The sequence below is a fragment of the Eublepharis macularius genome, chromosome 6, assembly GCF_028583425.1.
Source record: "Eublepharis macularius isolate TG4126 chromosome 6, MPM_Emac_v1.0, whole genome shotgun sequence".
Lineage (NCBI taxonomy): Eukaryota > Metazoa > Chordata > Lepidosauria > Squamata > Eublepharidae > Eublepharis > Eublepharis macularius.
This window is the reverse complement of record NC_072795.1, coordinates 23,968,152-23,987,071: the sequence shown is the minus strand read 5'-3', so window position 1 is coordinate 23,987,071 and position 18,920 is coordinate 23,968,152. Positions and strand designations below refer to the sequence as shown.

Sequence of the window (18,920 nt, the reverse complement as noted above, 5' to 3'; positions counted from 1 at the left end):
AGCTTCACCTGGAGGGGCTGGCTTCTGAGCATCTCCTGAGCTAGGTTGCTATCTTCAGGCTGAGGTGGAGGCTGGGGCGTGGCCCTGGGCCGCTTCTCTGCCAGGTAAGAGCTCTGTTTGGGCAGCTGCTGGGTCCCTAATTCCACTGTCCTTGCCCCCTTCCGCTGCCTTGCCTAGCCTCCTGTCCTCTCCCTGGAGGGTGGGACTAGCTGGCCTCCCCTTGCCCCCTCTAGCCTTCTGAGGCTTTGGAAATTCACCCCTTCCCCCTGGCACAGGCAGGTTCTGGCTCTGTTTGCTGGTCAGGGCGGTTGAACTGCTGCCTCCCGGCTGCCCCCTGCCGCTGCCTCCCGGCAAGTCCAGGGGCTGGGCTGCTGACCCTGGACACAAATCCCTGTATTCTGGAGATCAATGGTAATATAGGAGGGGGGAAACGCTGGGCCCCACCTGGAGGTTGGCAACCCAACATGGATGAGAGAACAGACATGTGTTTTCTTTTTCTTTCTAAAAGTCTATATGAATGCTCATGAGCAAGTTCTCATCCTTCCACTTATTAAAAAGGCAGTTAAAATTACTTTTAAAAGCAAGGCTCAAAACTGTTCAGACAAGGGCAGGCAGAAAGTGTAAATACTTGTCAGGCCCACTATCCAGAAACTGACTTTTAAAATTCTGACAAAATTTCAATTTCAAATCTGTACCATAACGATGTGTGAAATTAATTACATTTTTAGGGCAACAAGAAAGCCTCCCTTTAGGTCTTGCAAATGGTCTTCCACTTAGGACCTGAAAGACCACAGATGGTCTTGTGTGCTTGATCCAACTCCCAAACAAAACGTTCATTGATTTCTTTGGGAGAGGTTGATTGGAGCCAAATATTTGCAATGACGACTTAGATGTTTTAACACCTCTCCTAATCATTTGCAGATCTTGTGAAATTTTCCTTTTGGCATTATCAAAGGAAAGACCAAGAGGAAAACAGTCTTGCAATACATGATCAGGAAAAAAAAACGATGAGGGAAAAGATCGTGCATTAATATAAAAGTGATGAGGAAATTTTGGAACAAGCCTGCGTATGTAGTCTTTAGGCCTCATTTATCAAGCTCAAAGTAATGTAGGACAAATTTCTCCTGTAATTACAAACAAACACACAACAAACACTATGTCCACGTCTGGCTGAATAAAGAACCTTTTAAAATGCCAGTGACCCATCATAATCCCTATTAATCATCCCAATCTTGGGTAATTTCTAAAGTAAACAGCAGTGGCTTGCAAAAGAAAAGAGATGTTAGGACAGCCTGTTAGGGGGTTATTCGCCTGGGGAGTTTACCTGCAGGTATAGCGTTCTTTGCCCTTCCGTAGAAGGTTCTCCGGCAGGGTGCTGGGAGGGGCTCGGAAGTTGAACATGGAAGGGACGGACTGTATGAGGTCACTGGCTTCTGGCTTCAGGGCACTAAAACTCTCTAGCTTTTCGGCCATGTTTTCTATGGCGGACATCTGCAAGAAGGAGAAAATACTACGCCGTGAGGATGTTCTTGTTGACCACAGAGAATGCCAAATCCAAACTATACCCATTTAAAAAGTCTGTCACATCTATGTCTGTCAAAATAGCCAATAACAGAACTGTTAGAACTGTTTAAATGACACAAGTAGCAATTAGGGGTCATCGTCTCCCCCCCCCCACACACACACAAATTGATGGCTTTTTTTGATATAGGGAAAATTTTAATGTGAATCTGTAAACATCAACTGGATTCAAACCTACTGAACTATTGTCATATCTCCAAAGATCTCTGAATGCTGCAATTTTGTTAAGTGTTTCTTGCCTTCCACCCAGAACTTTAATTCCCAAGAGTCCTTAGGAAGGGGACATTGTAAATCAGTTTATGTTTGTAGCTATTAGCCAGTCTTCTAGCGATCATCTCGCTCCATGAAAATCAACTGTAAGCTTTCATCTTGGGCTAATTCAAAGCTTCCTTCCTTCCTTCCTGATAATAGGATAACACATGCATACAAAGAGCTTCCAGTTCCAACCTCTTTCAAGGACCCCACGGATGCCAACTCTGTGAGTACAGTGGCTACACATCTGCTATGCAAATAAGAATGAGGTTCGTACACCTTCTTGGTGACACTGTTTCGATATCATTAGAAGACTGAGTTTTATCAGTCAACGTTGGTTTTGCTAGTCTGTTTCACACATTCATGTCTGTCATGTAATGACTATGGAATTGCATGGTAACGTGCATGTCTGAATGAGTCATCATGGAACTAACATGAGAGCTAGAACTTTTCCATGACCCCAGATACAATCATTAAGGGCAGAGTAATCAAGTGTAGAGAAATTGAGGGATGAGCATGCATATGTAAACCAACCCTTAGGACACTACGTGACGCGAGTCATCCCTCCAAGCCCACACCAGCCAGCTTCTCAGGGAACTCTGCTGCCAGATAAGCACTAGGCTTGTGGGCTGGTAGACTGCATCTAGGAAGGGTAGCTGGATTTCCATGTTTTTGTCAAAAAATGGACTGAAACATGGTATAAATTTAGGTTGTAGAAATGACTGGTTAATAGTTCTAACGCCAGTACTACTGAAATGATTTAATATTTATTGAATGCTAGCTCTGTGTTGGATGTCATAGGAAAATAAAGTCACTCAGTACAGGACAAGAGAGCAGAACAGGTCTGACCAATGAGATAGTAAGATGGTGGTAGAAATTATGGCCATAAATTAAAGCTCGGTTTGTTAGAGAAGTTTTAGTCCTGAAAAAACACTTTGCTTAATGGAGAAATCACATTATTATAACCACTGGCAAATAAAACTGTAAATGAAGAAGTGTTCCAATAAACAGAACAAATTATGTCACATAAGATCCAGAGGAGTTAGCCGTGTTAGTCTGTAGTAGCAAAATCAAAAAGAGTCCAGTAGCACCTTTAAGACTAACCAATTTTATTGTAGCATAAGCTTTCGAGAATCAAGTTCGCTTCGTCAGATGCATGATACAGAAACCGGATGCATCTGACGGGGAGAGCTGTGGTTATCGAAGGCTTATACTACATAGGAATTGGATGGTCTAGCTGTTTTACTGCTGCAAACTAACACGGCAAACTCCTTTGAAGCCTCACCCAAGCCAACTGACCCCCACACCAAAAGGAGATGTTTACATTTACTAGCAAAGGAATGTTTTGGTTTCATCCTCCCTCTCCCCCCCCCAACTGCATCTTCTCTCTCCTCCCCTCCTCCCCCCTCCTCTTCTATATTTGACCAGTTTCTGTACCATGCATCGGACGAAGAAAACTTGATTCTAGAAAGCTTATGCTCCAATAAAATTGGTTAGTCTTAAAGGTGCTACTGGACTCTTTTTGATTTTGTCACATATGAAAAATTCGTGTAAACAGCCCTCATCAGACAATGCTACTGGGTTAGATCCTATGTGCCTATTCCATTAGCGGGGGTGCTTTCCTGTAGAGCACAGAGGCCTTCCCGTACACAAGTGGTTATCTGAAGAGCCTCTTCTTGCACCACGGATAGCACCACCCTGCAGGAGCTAATCTCATCTGGCAAAAAGCTAAAATGATTACTTAACTAGAATGAAATGTGAGGAATAGCATCCGTTGTGTTGAATGGCATTAGTGCTACCCTGGCATAAGCCAATAGCCCCTATCCTAAGCAAGGCCATTTTGGAGAAAACTAAAATTTAATGAATGAGACTCATCTCATGAGGTTGGGTGCTGATCGACTTCGTTTGTTTTGCACGTACATCACTCTTACATAAAAGCCACTCCATCAAGCTCAATATTATTTACCAGTGACACACAAAAAAGTATATGGAAAAAGACTGCTTTGGCTTTTATTTTTCATATTAAAATACAGGATAAATAAAATAATTCGGTTTGTGCCTGATCTTTTCAGTCCAAACCAAATAACGGCTTGTTTCCTTGAAATGACTATTCACATCCTGCTTAGCGCTAGGTATTTTTCTCCCCCTTTCGCCCATAGCCTGCCCTCTTGCTTCATGCTCAGACTCCTAATGTTCAGTACAAATTGCAACGTACAGGGTACCACTGCCAATTTGCCAAATGTCTTTCATCAAACGCTGTGTAAAAAAAAAAAAAAAAGACCCACACATCTCAGAGGGAAGTCAAGATACATTTACTTGTCAGGAGACAAATGGGAAAGCAGAGGGAAGCAGTGAGAGCTGGAAGCGCTGGGGTTTGATTCATAATCACTCAGCTGCTAAAACATTCTCCACAGATGCAAGTGGACAGGGCATTTGTCAATATGAAGGGTTTTGACGGGTACTGATCGCGGGGCCTGGGATATGTAATGGTGATGCTGGTTGGGATGGGAGGTAATTCCATCCTAGTAGAGCAATGTCATTATCGGCCTACAGAGTTCAGCATTATTGTAACATTTATTTTGCAATCCTCCTTATTTTTCCTTTCCCTCCCACCAGAATCAATCATCGATTGTATTTCCCATTGCCTTTAATGCTGCCTAACCGTTCCTGGAAATAAATAATTTTACATTTATTTTATACCATTTTCAAAGATAGTAACCAAGCAGCCCAAAGGCCATAAGCTTATTGCCTTTGAGTTGCTTGGTATCACAGGGGTTATGTTGATGCCTATTTATGGCCGGGGTAGGAAGATCTAGGAGGATGAATAAACGCTTATTTATATATATCTAAATATTCAAGCCAGTTTAATTATGGAGCGGTTTTTAAAAACAATCAGCGGTTGGGTCAGCGTTCCCCATTCCCATTCCTCACTGCTCCCTTTTCTGTTTGAAAAAGTGTAATCAACCAATTACAAGCATAGCATATGGAGTTCTTGAGGGCTTGGTTTTGGTCTGTCTAATGGCTGGTTTGATTATGTGTACCTCTAATGACCCTATCTGCATGGCTTGCCTGGGCTACCCTAACAGGACTACTGTTCTGGAGTGGGGTGTGTGTGTCTGTTACTGGCCCATTACTACCATCACTTCATAGGCTGTGCATATACCATTGATAATGCATGTTGGTACAGCTAGTCCAAGCTGTAAGTATTTAAATATCTACATCCTGCATTCTCTGCTGTTCACATGGCACCCATAGCAGCTCACAACAAAAGCAAGCAATGCACAGCTTGTAAGAAAACCATGACAAGTTCTACCTTAAAACAGTTTTAAAATAGCCACTTAATAATTCAATACTTTTTTTTTTTTTTAAAAACCAGCCATATGTTACAAAACAACCCAATCTGCATGGAATGCTTTCTGAAAAAGCTGAGAGATGAAAAATCCGTAACAAGGGATCCCAGTGCACCTAGACAAGGAGAGCATTCCGTAGTGTGGATCCACCACAAATAATGATCAGCTCTTACTCTTGCAGTCCTTAGCTCTTCATAGAACAGGACAAGGATCAAGGCCTTCTCCACATCTCTAGGGAGGTATGTATGGGAGGCAGCACTCCTCAGATACACAGGGCCAGACCACCCAAATGCCCTTATGTCGGTGTGCATAAAATCACAGCTAGAAAGTTTGGGGGCGCTGGCAAGCCATTGCATATGGAATGGGGATAGTTAGGTGGGTAGTCATGTTGGTCTGCAGTAGAATAGCAGGATTTGAGTCCAGAGCACCTTAGAGGCCAACAAGATTTTCAGAGTGTAAGCTTTCGAGACTCAGAGCTCCCTTTCCTTGTGGGTGTCTGAAGAAGGGGGCTCTGACTGTCAAAAGCTTAGACTCTGAAAATCTTGTTATCTCTAAGGTGCAATTGGACTAAAATCCTGCAATGGCAATGGGGGTTCAAGGGAACTAAGGTGACCCATTCCTACCGTCACTTCATAAGCTGTGCATATACCATTGATAATGCATGGCAGGGTTTCAGGGTGACTAAGAGGACTATTTGGGGAGCTGAAGTGAGCCTGATTGGTCCACAGGATGCCTGTGGGTGAACAAGGATTATACGGTAACTAAATGAACAACCCTGTTACAAAAGGCAGGTCCACATGGACCAACTTTATTAGAGACAAACTAGGTAAGAACTTTATCTGCAACAAGAAGATATGCATGAGTAGTTGAGCACAACCATATCTAGCAGTGACTTGCAGGACAGGTTACAGGGAATATCCCAGTTCCCACTATTGAACACCATTGGGCACTGCTGAAGAGAGGGCATGGGTGTCAGGAGTTGGTGATGGACCTCACAGGGTAATAGATGTCATTCCATGCAGGTGTGCAGCTTAGTGGATAATGGAACCCAATCAAAGTGTAGGGTGAAGTCAACACTTGTGGGTGCCAGGTTCTGCTAGTCTGCATGGTGCCTTCAACAACTTCAGTGCTGTTTTTCAATGCCCATCAGTAAGTGCACCATACCCACACCTTCTTTAGTGGTACTCAGGGGGAATAGGATATTCCCTGAGATCCTTCCTATGAGCCCGTGCAACCCACATTTCTCCTTACCCAGAGTGAATGATGTGGCTCATTTTTATCTCTGCTTCCCCTCCCCCCAGACTACGACTGGGATTCAGAGCAGGGGGGGTGACCAAACCTTTTTAGCTTGGGCACACCTTTGAAATTTTGAGAAAGGGTACTGGGCACCACCACAAAATGGCTGCCGCAGGAGTAGGGCAAATCACCAGAAAGCTGCCTCAGAAGAAGGCCCTCCCTACAAATGCAAAGATGGTGCCTCCTGGACTCTTATGAAGCATTTCCTGCACAAAGGAAAAAGCAGCATTAGCCCTTTGCTTTGTAGAAGAAATGCTGTTTGTGTTCATTTTTCGGTCAGGAGGGTTTGTTCCCTGCAATACTCCCACAGGGAGAGGTTTCCCAGTCCAGAGATGTACGAAAGCCTGTCAATGGCCAAGCTAATGGCATAGGGATGTTATATGCCTGTCTGTGATCAGCTCAGTGCTTTGCTGGTGGTCAGTCATCTGGTAGGAAGCAATCTGAAGCTCCCTGAACTTCTTCTGTTCCATTCAAGATAGTTTCAGGTGGTAGCCATGTTGGTCTGCAGTAGAAGAGCAAGTTGGGGGTCCAGTAGCATCTTAGAGAACAACTAGATTTCCAGGATGTGAGCTTTCGAGAATCAAAGCTCCCTTTGCCTGGACTGTCAAAAGCTCTCACCCTGGAAATTTAGTTGGTCTCTAAGATGCTACTGGACCCAAATCTTGCTGTTCCCTTCAAGACTCTTTGGATTTCAAGACCTCCAAGGTGGAAGAATCAAGCAGACACCAGGAAACATGTTGACTGGCACTACGGCACCCCAGATGCCATACTGGGGAGTCACTGGTTCAAATAATGGGGAAATTAGCTCATCTATTTTAAATTGACCCATTTTATCTATTTACTAATTTATTTAGCTGTTTGTGAAATGAACCCTCAACAAAATATGAGAAAGGGTGCTTTCTCCATACTGTTTAACTATTTATTTTTTATTGAATTTAGAATTTTTTAACAGACTTGTTTCAGAGAATAGGCTTGGAAAGGGGTTGTACAACATATGCTTTGTTGCTTTTTGGGGAAGTGGCAGGATAATTATGTGTCTGTGTGTAATGATGCAAAAGTAAAGGGCAATTTAACCCTCAACCTTAATAATAATATTTGATTTATATACTGCCCCTCAGGACAACTTAACGCCCCCTCAGAATTGTTTACAAAATGTGTTATTATTATCCTCACAAGAATCACCCTGTGAGGTGGGTGGGCTGAGAGAACTCCGAGAAGCTGCGACTGACCCAAGCTGGCTTCAAGCAGAGGAGTGGGGAATCAAACCAGCTCTCCAGATTAGAGTCCTGCCATTCTTAACCACTACACAAACCAGGATTTGTCCAAACACACTGCCCAAACAGCATTCAATTGATACTGGCCACACAACTCCATATTAGTTCCCGCTCTCCCTCTGTCACATCTAATACAACTTACTAATCCTCCTGACCTCATGTCTCTAAATAATTCCCAACCTTTCTCCACATCACTGGCAGGGTAGAGAAATGCACACCACCAAGGACATAGGGAAAGTTCAGAGGGAGAAGGAGCCAGCTCAACACAAGGCTGCCATTTTCAGTGGCAGTCCTGGGTCTTTTGTAACATTCCATTCTTCCCCAAGTAGCTCAATTAAAATAAATTACTTTCCCCTTCACTTTTCAGTCAGAAAGCCCTGAACTGATAAAAATGAAGGGAAGGGGGGATTATTAGCCTTCTTCCTTCCTCTTGCTTACAGCCCTTTTTGCACATTTGTATTGTCTTCCTTGGCTGCTGAGAAGTACTGGAGCAGACTGAAAGCTATCAGAACAGCCTCCCTTTAATCTTTTTAATGCCTACTAGGGTAGCTTTTTGCCTCAGTTGAGGCAAAAGGTCATTGTTTCCGCATCTGAACAGATGTTCCCAGACAAAGAAAACCAAAGAAAGGTCACGCAGGCAAAACTGAGGTCTAGAGGACATATCAAGAGTTAAAGGGAAAGGAAACCCTACAGAAATATCATTGCTGTGACAAAATGACAGCTAGCAAAAAATCCAGACGATTTAGAATGTGAACAACTCCATACTTAGTTTCTAAAAATAGAAATGTAAGGGAGGGGGGCAGGTCTGCCAATAAGTCCTTTTCCAACCTGGCCTGTCAAGAAAGCACTTATTGAGAATTCAGTGCTTTGCATCCAACAAAGGTACAACATTGATCTGTATTATTATTCCCATAATAAGAATGAGTCCCTGGCCTGGATAGCCTAGGTGAGCCTGATCTCGTCAAGATCTCAGAAGCTAAGCAGGGCCGACCTTGGTTAATCATTGGATAGGAGGCCTCCAACGAAGACCAGAGTTGAAGAAGCAGGCAATGGCAAACCACCTCTGTTAGACTCTTGCCTTGAAAACCCCACTAGGGGTCGCCATAAGTCAACTATGACTTGAGGGCACTCTCCACCACCAATGAGGATGAGAGAGAGAATGGTTTGTCTAGGATTATTAATTGTTAATTGCTTAAGTAAGATCTGAATCAGTTCACAACTTGCACTTTTGCCTGCTGCTTTACTCTAAAAGAAGTCCTCACCCTACATAAGAACATGAAAAGAGCCTGCTGGATCAGACTAGTGGTCTATCTAGTCCAGCATACTGTTTCACACATCAGCCAACCAGTTACTCTGGAGGGTTAATGAACAAGCACAGAGGCCAAGGCCTTCCCTGCCTGCTGCCATCTAGCACAGCTGTTCAGGAGTTTGCTGCCTCTATATATGGAGTCATTAGTAGCCATTGACGGACTTCTTCATAAATCTGTCTATCCTCCTTTAACAGCTATTTCTGGGTGTGATGATTCAGTGGCAAAGTAGAAGATACCCCCACCCTAGTTCTTACCTCCCACATTCCAGAGCTAAGCCCTGGTATTGAGAACAACAGGTCAAAGGTCTTTGCTCCAACAAAGAGCAATGCTAATTAAGGCCACCTGGGTGTGCACCTTTATGAAAATGCTATCTTATGCGGAATCAGACCAATAGCTCATCAAGCCCAGAACTAACTGAGCTGACCAGTGGCAGCTCTTCAGGAACACAGACAGAGGTCTCATTTTCCTGTCCAGCTTCTCCAAATCCTAATTAGTTAAAACCTTGGTGTACATTCAGTGAAATCCTATGCAGAGTTATTTTGTTGACTCTGGTGGAATCTGTTGACTGTAATAACGCTGCATAGGACTGCACTGGTGGAGCTATATGCTCTATGACTGAGCGAAATATCGACAGTTTTTGGCTTGGGTCCAGGAAGAGAGCATGACAACAGTTTATAAATCTAGGAACAGTGTATAAATAGGAATGGAGAGGAATTATTCCTCTCTCTCTCTCTCTCTCTCTCTCTCTCTCTCTCTCTCTCTCTCTCTCTCAAACCTCTAGATTTATGAACAGGAAAAACAAAAGGAAATACCTCTCTCTATAATGTTTAAGAAAAAGCAGCTTAAAAATAAATACATTGTATAAGACATGAAAGGCATTTACCACCACATGGAGTTGTAATGACCTCTTGAGCTTAAGGGGTTAGTCAAATTCAGAGAGGATAATTAACCAGCTAAGAACAGAACATCAGTTTTCACAGATAATATACTTATGATGATCAGGAACAGAAGAAAGCCACACAGAATGGATTGCTTACTTATTAAAATAGTTGAAGACCACCTTTTCCTACCCAGTAGGCCCATAGCTGTTTCTTAAAGTATACTTACAGACATATGGAAGAGTAAAACCATAAAAACATAAGAGCACAAAATAGCCTACAGTTTTTTCTATTGCACTCTATTAGGGTTGCCAGGTCCAGACTGGGAGATTCCTGGAGATTTTGGTGGGTGGAGCCTGGAGAAGGTGGGGTTTGGGGAGGGGAAAGGCCTCACTGGGGTATAATGTCATAGCGTTCACCCTTCAGAGCAGCCATTTTCTCCAGGTGAACTGGTCTCTGTTGCCTGGAGATCAGTTGTAATTCTGGGAAATCTCCAACTACCACCTGGAGACTGGTAACTAGGCTGGTAACCCTAGCTCTGCTTCCCAAGGATCAGCTGGATGGCTATTTTTGGAGACAAGAATATTTGGAACACATGGACAGCATGACAAATCTTACACTGATGGCTGAACCATCTTGTAATGGAAGATATCTGTTTAAAGAGGAATGATGTAGCAGAGGTGTTGAGGTACAACAGCTGAAGAGGAAGGCTGTAATGAGGCCTATGACTGCCTCTTCCTTACAGCCATTTTGGAAATTGTGGTTCCAGCTATTATGCAGAGATGCAGCAGCAGCTGTGGATATGAGGGAAAGCTTGGGATAAGGGGAAAAGTGAAGAGAATAGGGGTGGCTATTTGGATTGCTAAATCCAGTTTGAGAAATTCCTGGTGATCTGGAGGTGGAGCTTGGGGATGATGTGGTTTGGGAGGGGAGTGACTTCAATGAGGTATAATGCCATAGAGTCCACCCTGTAAAGCAGCCATTTTCTCCAGGGGAACTTGTCTCTGTAGTCTGAAGATCAGTTCCCACCAGGAGATCTCCAGGAGATCTCCAGATCTCACCTGGAGGATCATAACCCTATTGACTATATACTTTCCCACTCTCTCAGAGATGAATGGAATAGATGTCTGGAGCTGCAAAAATTCTCTCACTAATGGATCCCCATTTCCCAAACCCAACAACAATTTACCTCGCATTAAGGGAAGAAATTCAGAACAACAAAATAGACATTACTAGAGTTGGGGGGTGGGGAGGCAAAATAGTTTATCATCTCGTTTTGCTGCCATATAGCCAAGCAATGTCTGCTCACAATCTGTGTTCAGTGACATTTTTAAAAAAGTTCTATGTAATACAGAGCAGCAATTTTGATTTACATATGTAAAGAGTTGATTCTGTCTGCATCCAGATGTTTAGAAAAGGAAACGACTTGTATCTCCAACCTCCCTTTTGGTCCCTAAGAGGCTATAAACAGCTGGGTGACGCAAAGCTATATACACTCCCAATTCCCGCAGCTGAGACCCAAAAATGCAGACATTACCATAAGCGGGAAAAAGAATAAGGATTTATAAACAACTAGGTTGGATCTGATACCATCAACAAGGCCTCGGTCATTCAAGTTAAAATTTATTAGCTAGGAACAGGGAAACAGGGACAGAAATAGGGGGAACAAATTTTAAAATAATGTTAACTTGATGGTTTGAGATGCTTTACAACAGTTTATGTGACTCTAACATTTTATAAATTAGGTCTGTTTGTGCTGGTATCACAAAATGGCTGACTTTAACAACCCATAACTCTTGGGAAAGAAAATTTCTATAGATGTTTGTTTTAATAGTGTTTTAATAGTGTTTTTTAAAAGAAATATAACAACCAGAAGTTCAGAAATTTATTCTCCATCACATTATTATAAAACTAGACATGTTACTGTGAAGGAACTAAAGAGTCTCTCCAATAAAGAGCAAGCAGGACTATATGAGTGTGTATTTGTTCATTTGAACAGGGAGTGAAAGAGACGGTGCTTTGTTGGGAATTTGTATTCATTTTTATGAAACATATTTACCAACAGGGAGGGTAATAAAGATCTGGAAGGGCACAAGAGAGAAGAAATGTAAAGTAAGATATTGCAAATTGCCTGAATATGATAGCATGGTATAATTAACAAATATAGAAACTTAGGTGTGATAAAGCAAGTGGTACTACACTGAAACTTTGCAGTCTGTTTTTTTTACTAGCTAACTGAATTATTTGGCAGTGAATGGCAACAAGCTTAGGCTGAAACTATACATTGTGGCAGCAGATCCACGTTTTAAAGACTGAACTCAACAAACTAGCTAGTAGGTGATGGGAAAGACTAGACCCTGGAAAGTAGACAGTACTGACCTTGACAGACCAATGGTCTGACTCCACACGAGGCAGCTTCATGTGTGCCAGTGGGGGTAGGATTCAGAAAACAGAGCAAAGCAAACTTGGCCAAGGCTGAGAGAGTGCAAATGTTTGGCAGTGAATGGCAACAAGCTTAGGCTGAAACTATACATTGTGGCAGCAGATCCACGTTTTAAAGACTGAACTCAACAAACTTAGACTGAAGTAACCCTTGCATTGTATCGTGGCGTGAGTCTGTCCCCAAAGGGCATACAGATGAGGAGATTACCCACACACCCTTTTTGCTTATAAAATTAAGGCCGTTTCCACGTGTCCTTAAAGGGATGGCCCACTCATCAAATGCTGCTGGCTTTCCCCCTTCACTCCACACATCTCTGATTTCAAAATGGTAGCAGGCTGTTTGGCTTCCATTTTGGCGGCACCTTTTTGGGGACTGCAGGAAAGTGCATTCTCAGAAAAGGCGCCAAAAAAACAAAAGCCAAACAGCCTGCTACCATTTTGAAATTGGAGACTGTGGAGTGAAGGGGGAAAGCTGGCAGCGTTCGGTAAGTAGGCCGTCCCCTTAAGGATGTGTGGAAATGGCCTAAGACTCCCACACCATGCTTTCTACATCATTTTGACAAATCTGACTTTAAGACATATCTCTACTACTGTTTGAGCTCACATTTCCTTGCTGCTCAGCTGAAAGAGCAAGTGAGATTTGGAATCTGTTATATAGGTTAAGACTTGTCCTATGACCTGCTCTGTCCTATTGATGTTCAAGAGGGTGGGACTGGCTGGTTACTCACAGGGCTGGCGCACCCATTGAGGTCAGGTAGGCGATGGCCTCAGGGCGCGAGGGCACTGGAGAGGTGCCGGAGGGGGTGTTGGGGGCGGAGGCACATGCCGCAGAGCTGGCGTGGCTGGCCCGCAGCTGCTGCAGCCAGCCAACCAGCCCCATGCCGGGCGCAGCAGCCACGAGCTGCTGCCGGGGCGGCGTGCGGAGCATGGAGCAGCCTCCGCCCACCACACCAGCCATCCGCTGGCGAATGCCCCTGGCTTGTGCTGCGTGATGACATCATCGTGCGGCGCACGGGGGGGTTGCCACAGGCGCCAGAGACCCTGGCGCTGGCAGTGGTAACTCATCGATGAGTGGTGAGCACTAGTGCACAGACTCCCTGCCCAATATCCCCCATGTACCATTTTTGGGACCCTCTAAGGGCTATTAATCACAACTTCTCCGCCTATGGTTGCTGCTTTGTTTCTCAACACAGTCAGTTCTCAATAAACAAAGAGCTGTGAGTGGAAAAAGCACGGGTCAAAGTTGTGGATAAGGGCTGAGATGGTGTATTGTAAGAAACTGGCCCATTTTCTGTTCTGAGGAACCAGAAGAAGATAGTACTAGTGGTAGGACATTTAAGTTTCACTGCTGGGAAGAAAAAAAGAAACTATCACAATCAGAATAGTTTTCTGTGTTGGACGTTGTTCATTTTGCAAATAGATCATTTGATTATCCTAAAGACTAACAAATTTGTTGTGGCATACATTTTCATCAGGCAGAGCCCATTTCGTGAGATACATGCAGGCCTATCTGCTCAACCTCATGAAAGCTTATGCTACAATAAATATTTTAACTTTTCAGATATAAGACTCTTGGTTCCCCCTCACAATGGCATGCAAAGTCCACAAAAATAAGTGACTCAAGAAGCAGCTGGCCTAATTTTGATTTCAGTTGGTTATGTTTGGGAACTGAGAGATGTCATTTAAGACCATAAATCTGAGCTTGCTACAAGCCTAAAATATGCATTGAAATTTTAATTTTTAAACTGACTTCTACAAAGACTTTCTGGTACAGTTTCATTCCGCACTTATTCTCACAACAACTCTGTAAAGTAGGTTAGATTGAGGGGAGTGACTGGCCCAAGGTCAGGAGCTTCACGGAAGGCTGGGGATTTGAACCCAAGGTTCCCAGATACTAATCTAACACCTTAACCACTAAACCCTCTCACCTGATTTTTAGTGTTACAGAACGTTGGCCCTGTAAGGACTGTTCTAATATTTCCACTTCTTAGAATGATAATTGTGCTGGTAAAAACATAAAAGCCAAATGTAGCCCACTGGCCTGTGGATATTATGTTTGTGACCTCAGGTGCAAATGTGGTCCATGCACTTGAGCTGTCTTAAAGCTCAGTCAGAGATGTCCCTGTTTGTTTCTACTGTTAGAGATAAAACAAGTAAGAGATTTGAAGGAGGTGCAGAGTAAAATCAATGCTGTGGATCTGAAAATACAGATTGATATTCCTTTTTGTAGATTTATCTGCAGAGGATACTTTCAACATGATGCCTTTGAATCATGGCCTGTTATTTGATTAGCGGGCATTAAGAAATGCTCAGAGCACAAATAAGAAGGAAATTTGGGTGGGTGGGAGTTGTTTGTTTTTATGGTGGTGGTGATCTATAAGCACAACAATGCTTTATGTGTGCACTGAAGTTACTGTGAACACCAGCATAACAATTCCATGTCTCTAGAAAGTAAGATTCGGTAATGTGTTGTATTTGCAGATAATTATGGTTTAGGAAATTAGGAGAGCTAACATAATTAGCGGGAACAAGGTTGTCATATTCCCGTAAAGAAGATTACTGTTCATGTCACGTTGGCACTTTCTTTTACAGACTTTAGATTGAAAATATAAGTAATAAACTTACCCAAGTTCTTTGATCAGGCAATTGGAACTGGGAGCAAAATTGAAACAAAAACAACACATTATTCCCGCATTTGGATCCTTTATTGCAATTAATGTATAATTCATGATACAGTATGTTGGTCTTAAGATACAACAACACTCTGTTGTGTTACTATGGGAGGCTAAACTAAGGATACCCTTCTGGAGGTGGATTATATTTGAAAAGACATCAGGCCAATGCACATGAGAGCATTAAGCATGGTTAAAGTTAGTGAGAACATTTAACTTTAGTTTATAGTAGAAGAGGGGAATTCAATCCAAGGAGGACAGTATGGTGGCAAACTGGAGAATACATTCTCAAGACTAGTTCCCAAATCTTAACCATGGTTGAGGAACCTGTACTATGTCTGCCCTGGACTATGGATTCTACAAATGCAAATATGGCCGTTAGAATTTTTACATTTCAAAGCTAGCATTTTCAAATGAAAATTATGGACTACTGTACTTATTATTTTTAAAAAATTATCCTGCATTTTCTCAGCTGCACACTTTTGACAGAGATTAGAACAACAGAGAACATCAAAATAATAAAGGCTTATATTAATGTAAGGATTACAACCACCTGGTGCCTAAAGCTGGTTAAAGTAGGCATCCGACAAGTTAATGTGGGGAGGATGTTCTACAAATGTGGCACCACCACTAAGAAAGCCCTGTCCCTAACAGCTATCACCTAACTTCTGAACATAGGAACATAAAGCTGGGGAGCAGAATGTCTTTCGAGGCCACTTTTCAACAACAGTGCTAATATACAAGATCGCCAACAGGCCTGGAGAAAATTGTCTTGTCTTTTTAATACAGAAAATGGGCAGCTGAAGGTTTTCATGGCATAGAGGTAAACAACATCACATGGTAAATAAGATTATATTAAACCTCTGTTAAAGGGACAGAACTTTTTTTTCTCCAGGCAGTTGGCAAGCGGACGAACAGTTTTCTCAAAGTCTATTTGAAAATTATCAAACATCTTTAGAAAGTTCCTCACCATGTAATCTGCATTTGACCTAATAACTTTGTACACTGGGCCAAATTCTGCTTTTGGAACCACAGTCCTCTCAGTGTGCTTTGCTCCTGACTTACCAACCCCTCCAAGAACAAGCAACGGAGCTGCTCTTGGTATATGAAGACAAGCAGATCTGCATGATTGGGGAGGACCTTACTTCAACTCACTAGGGTGCACAACAAAAGACTTCTTTTCTTTTTGCTGTTATGGTCCCAAACAATGTGTTTAGATCCGTTTTGAGAAAAGACAGCATTTCTAACTCATTAGAAAGGAGTTTCACTGCCTGCTCTAGAAGGGGCTTTTAATGTTAACACACTGTTGTCTCTCCAAACCCTGGCAAACCACAATGCATTGCTAGTTGGTTATGTTTGCCTTGGTTGGTCACTAACTGCACAGACCTGGTTTATAGAATATGAGCTGGGGTACAGGTTTTGCAGGATCAGACTTAAGAGGGAATCGAATCCAGGGGAGGCAAAACAGCTTCACGTCCAGAAAGTCTTGCCCATTGCCAGCTAGGGAAGGGAGATCTCCTACCCCCAGTTGTTACCTGTTGGCAAATGGCCAGCGGGGGGCAGGGGGAATGCAGTTGGATGGCAGCATTACATTGCTTCTGTGTTTTCCCTGGATGTGATGTAATGTCATTGCTCTAGGAACTCCAAGAAAATTTATGGTTTTACCATAGAGTTTCCAGTGATTCTTAGACAGGTGTGACATCACTTCTAAGTTTCCCCCAGCAGTGGTATAATACCATTGTCCAACAGCACCCCCCCCTTTCCCCATGGTTTCCCACGGCTTGACAGTCACTGGCTGAGATCCCTAGGTCCAGGGCAGAAGCAGAGTAGGAGCATCGGGTCAAGGCACATCATGAAACAATCAAAAGAGGCAGCCAAACAGGTAAAACTGGGAACCAGCTCTGGGCTCAAGGCCAGTTTATGTGTTACAACAGCAACATGAACTATCGGAGGCAGTTGTTAGTGTGGGATAAGTCACTGGTGTGGAGAGGTTTGTTGCAGAGATGAAGCGATTTTCTTCAAGCTGTACATGCCTTTGTTTCAGACATATCTGCTGACATAGCTACAGCTGTCAGAGCCACACAGCAAGAAGCTCCACAGGAATGGCATAGCCATCACCGCTGGGAGTAGAGTTGCCAGCTTTGATCTGCAAACAATTACCAGGTGAGGGTTCCGTGTGGTGGTTGTAATGTGTAAAGGGGCTCTAAAGGAAAGACCGACAGAAGACAGAAGGCAAGAAGAAGCAGATACCCAAGAGCAGACAAGTTCACACACTCACTCAACCCTTGATTTCTCTTTGCACTGGGGAGGAGAAGGTACACCTACCACCCAACACATATGTCGGGTGATGTGTTTTGCAGGCATATTGTGCAAAAACTACAGTTGCTTGTTCCCACTCCACCTCTGAAAAAAGGGAAGGAAGATGTAATAAGCATTTGAGCATACAAGTTTTGCTCATACCTATGCTTTAATTCACAAATTAATACCTGTGGGATCCCACACCAAAAGGATTCTCAATTTGTTCTGTGTGCAAATTTACCCTGTGAGACATAATCACATTTAAAAGCAGCATTTGAGTCTAGTGGCATGTTAGAGCCCAACAAGATTTTCAGAGTGTAAGCTTTCAAGAGTCAGAGCTCTCTTCTTCTGACACAAGTCTGAAGAAGGGAGCTCTGAATCTTGAAAGCTTACACTCTGAATATCTCATTGATCTCTAAGGTGCCACTGGATTCAAATTGTGCTGTTCTAAATGCAGACCAACATGGTTAAACACCTAAAACTAATCACATTTAATTATGCACTTAATTTGGAATATGGTCTCAGAAAATAGCTGTCTGCAAACAACTGGGCTTTTTATGAGTTCCATTCCATACCCTTGCATTCCCCCTCCCCTCCCCCACTTTTACTTTGTGTGGTGATGGTTGCTGTGACTGGTGATAGGGGTGGCCAGCTGGTCAATGCAGCAGCTAGTCAGCTGATGGGTGGGATGGTAAAAATATTATCTCCTGCCCCTCAAAGCCTCCCTCTCCTTTATGCAATTGGACAGAGTGAGGACTCCATCTCCCAAAGTGCCCCAGCCACCTATTAAACATTGGAGAAGGAAGGAGAGGCCAGGAGGGACAGAAAGAAGAAAGGGGACCCTCTTTTTGTAGCCATACATGAGTCAGGTAAGATTGGTAGCCTGGCCAGCTGATCTCCACAAGCAAGCACTCCACAAGCAAGAGAGGCAGGGAGAAGAAGGAAAAGGGACAGGAGGAGGGAAAGGAGTTCTTCTCGCAGTCTGAGCTAAGGAAGAACTCAGGATGTAATACTTGTGTTCGTATTGCGGGTGAGCATTACAAGATAGCAACTGGAGCAGTCACTAATAATCTTCAGTCTGCCAGCTGCCATTGTTTTTAAACAATATTTCCACTTCTATGGCCTTAGAAGGTGTGGATGAGGAACAGAAAGTGGAGGCAATGGATACTGAGAATTTATGTTTTAAGACAAGCTACCAACACCCAGTTTTTCAAATGCAAGAAATACAGTATCATTGGGCATCTCTAGCTGCAGTCTTGCGAGGCAGTCCTGTTCACCAGCTGGCCATTAACTCTTTGTGTCTCCTTTGGCAGCAGATCTTGGGATCCTTGGAGAAGGGCTGACGCTCAGTAGCAAAGCACACTGGTTTGCACAGTGAAGGCCCCCCTGTTCAATCCCTGGCATCTCCTAGGGATGCCAGGTCCCCCAGTAGGGGTGGGGGATCCCCTACTCCCATCCTCTGCCCCCGCCCACCACTCACCTGGCTGGCAGAAGAAAAGGTGAGGGAACAGGCCATCCAGGCACACTCCCAGGCCAGGGCGACAATGTCATTCCCAAGAGTGGGAGT

The 18,920-nt window shown here is 43.4% G+C and overlaps 1 protein-coding gene across 6 annotated transcripts in view; it reads right to left on the bottom strand.

Annotated features, from left to right (window-relative positions):
- The window catches only part of MECOM (MDS1 and EVI1 complex locus), a 362,312-nt gene that overhangs the window by 16,567 nt on the left and 326,825 nt on the right, over window positions 1-18,920 (bottom strand). For all 6 annotated transcript variants that reach the window (XM_054982632.1, XM_054982634.1, XM_054982633.1 and 3 more), the window contains 2 exons: window positions 15,009-15,035; window positions 1,325-1,491 (listed from right to left, as the gene is read on the bottom strand). In XM_054982632.1, the coding sequence (XP_054838607.1) occupies window positions 1,325-1,491; window positions 15,009-15,035 (194 nt within the window). The remainder of the gene's footprint in view (window positions 1-1,324; window positions 1,492-15,008; window positions 15,036-18,920) is intronic.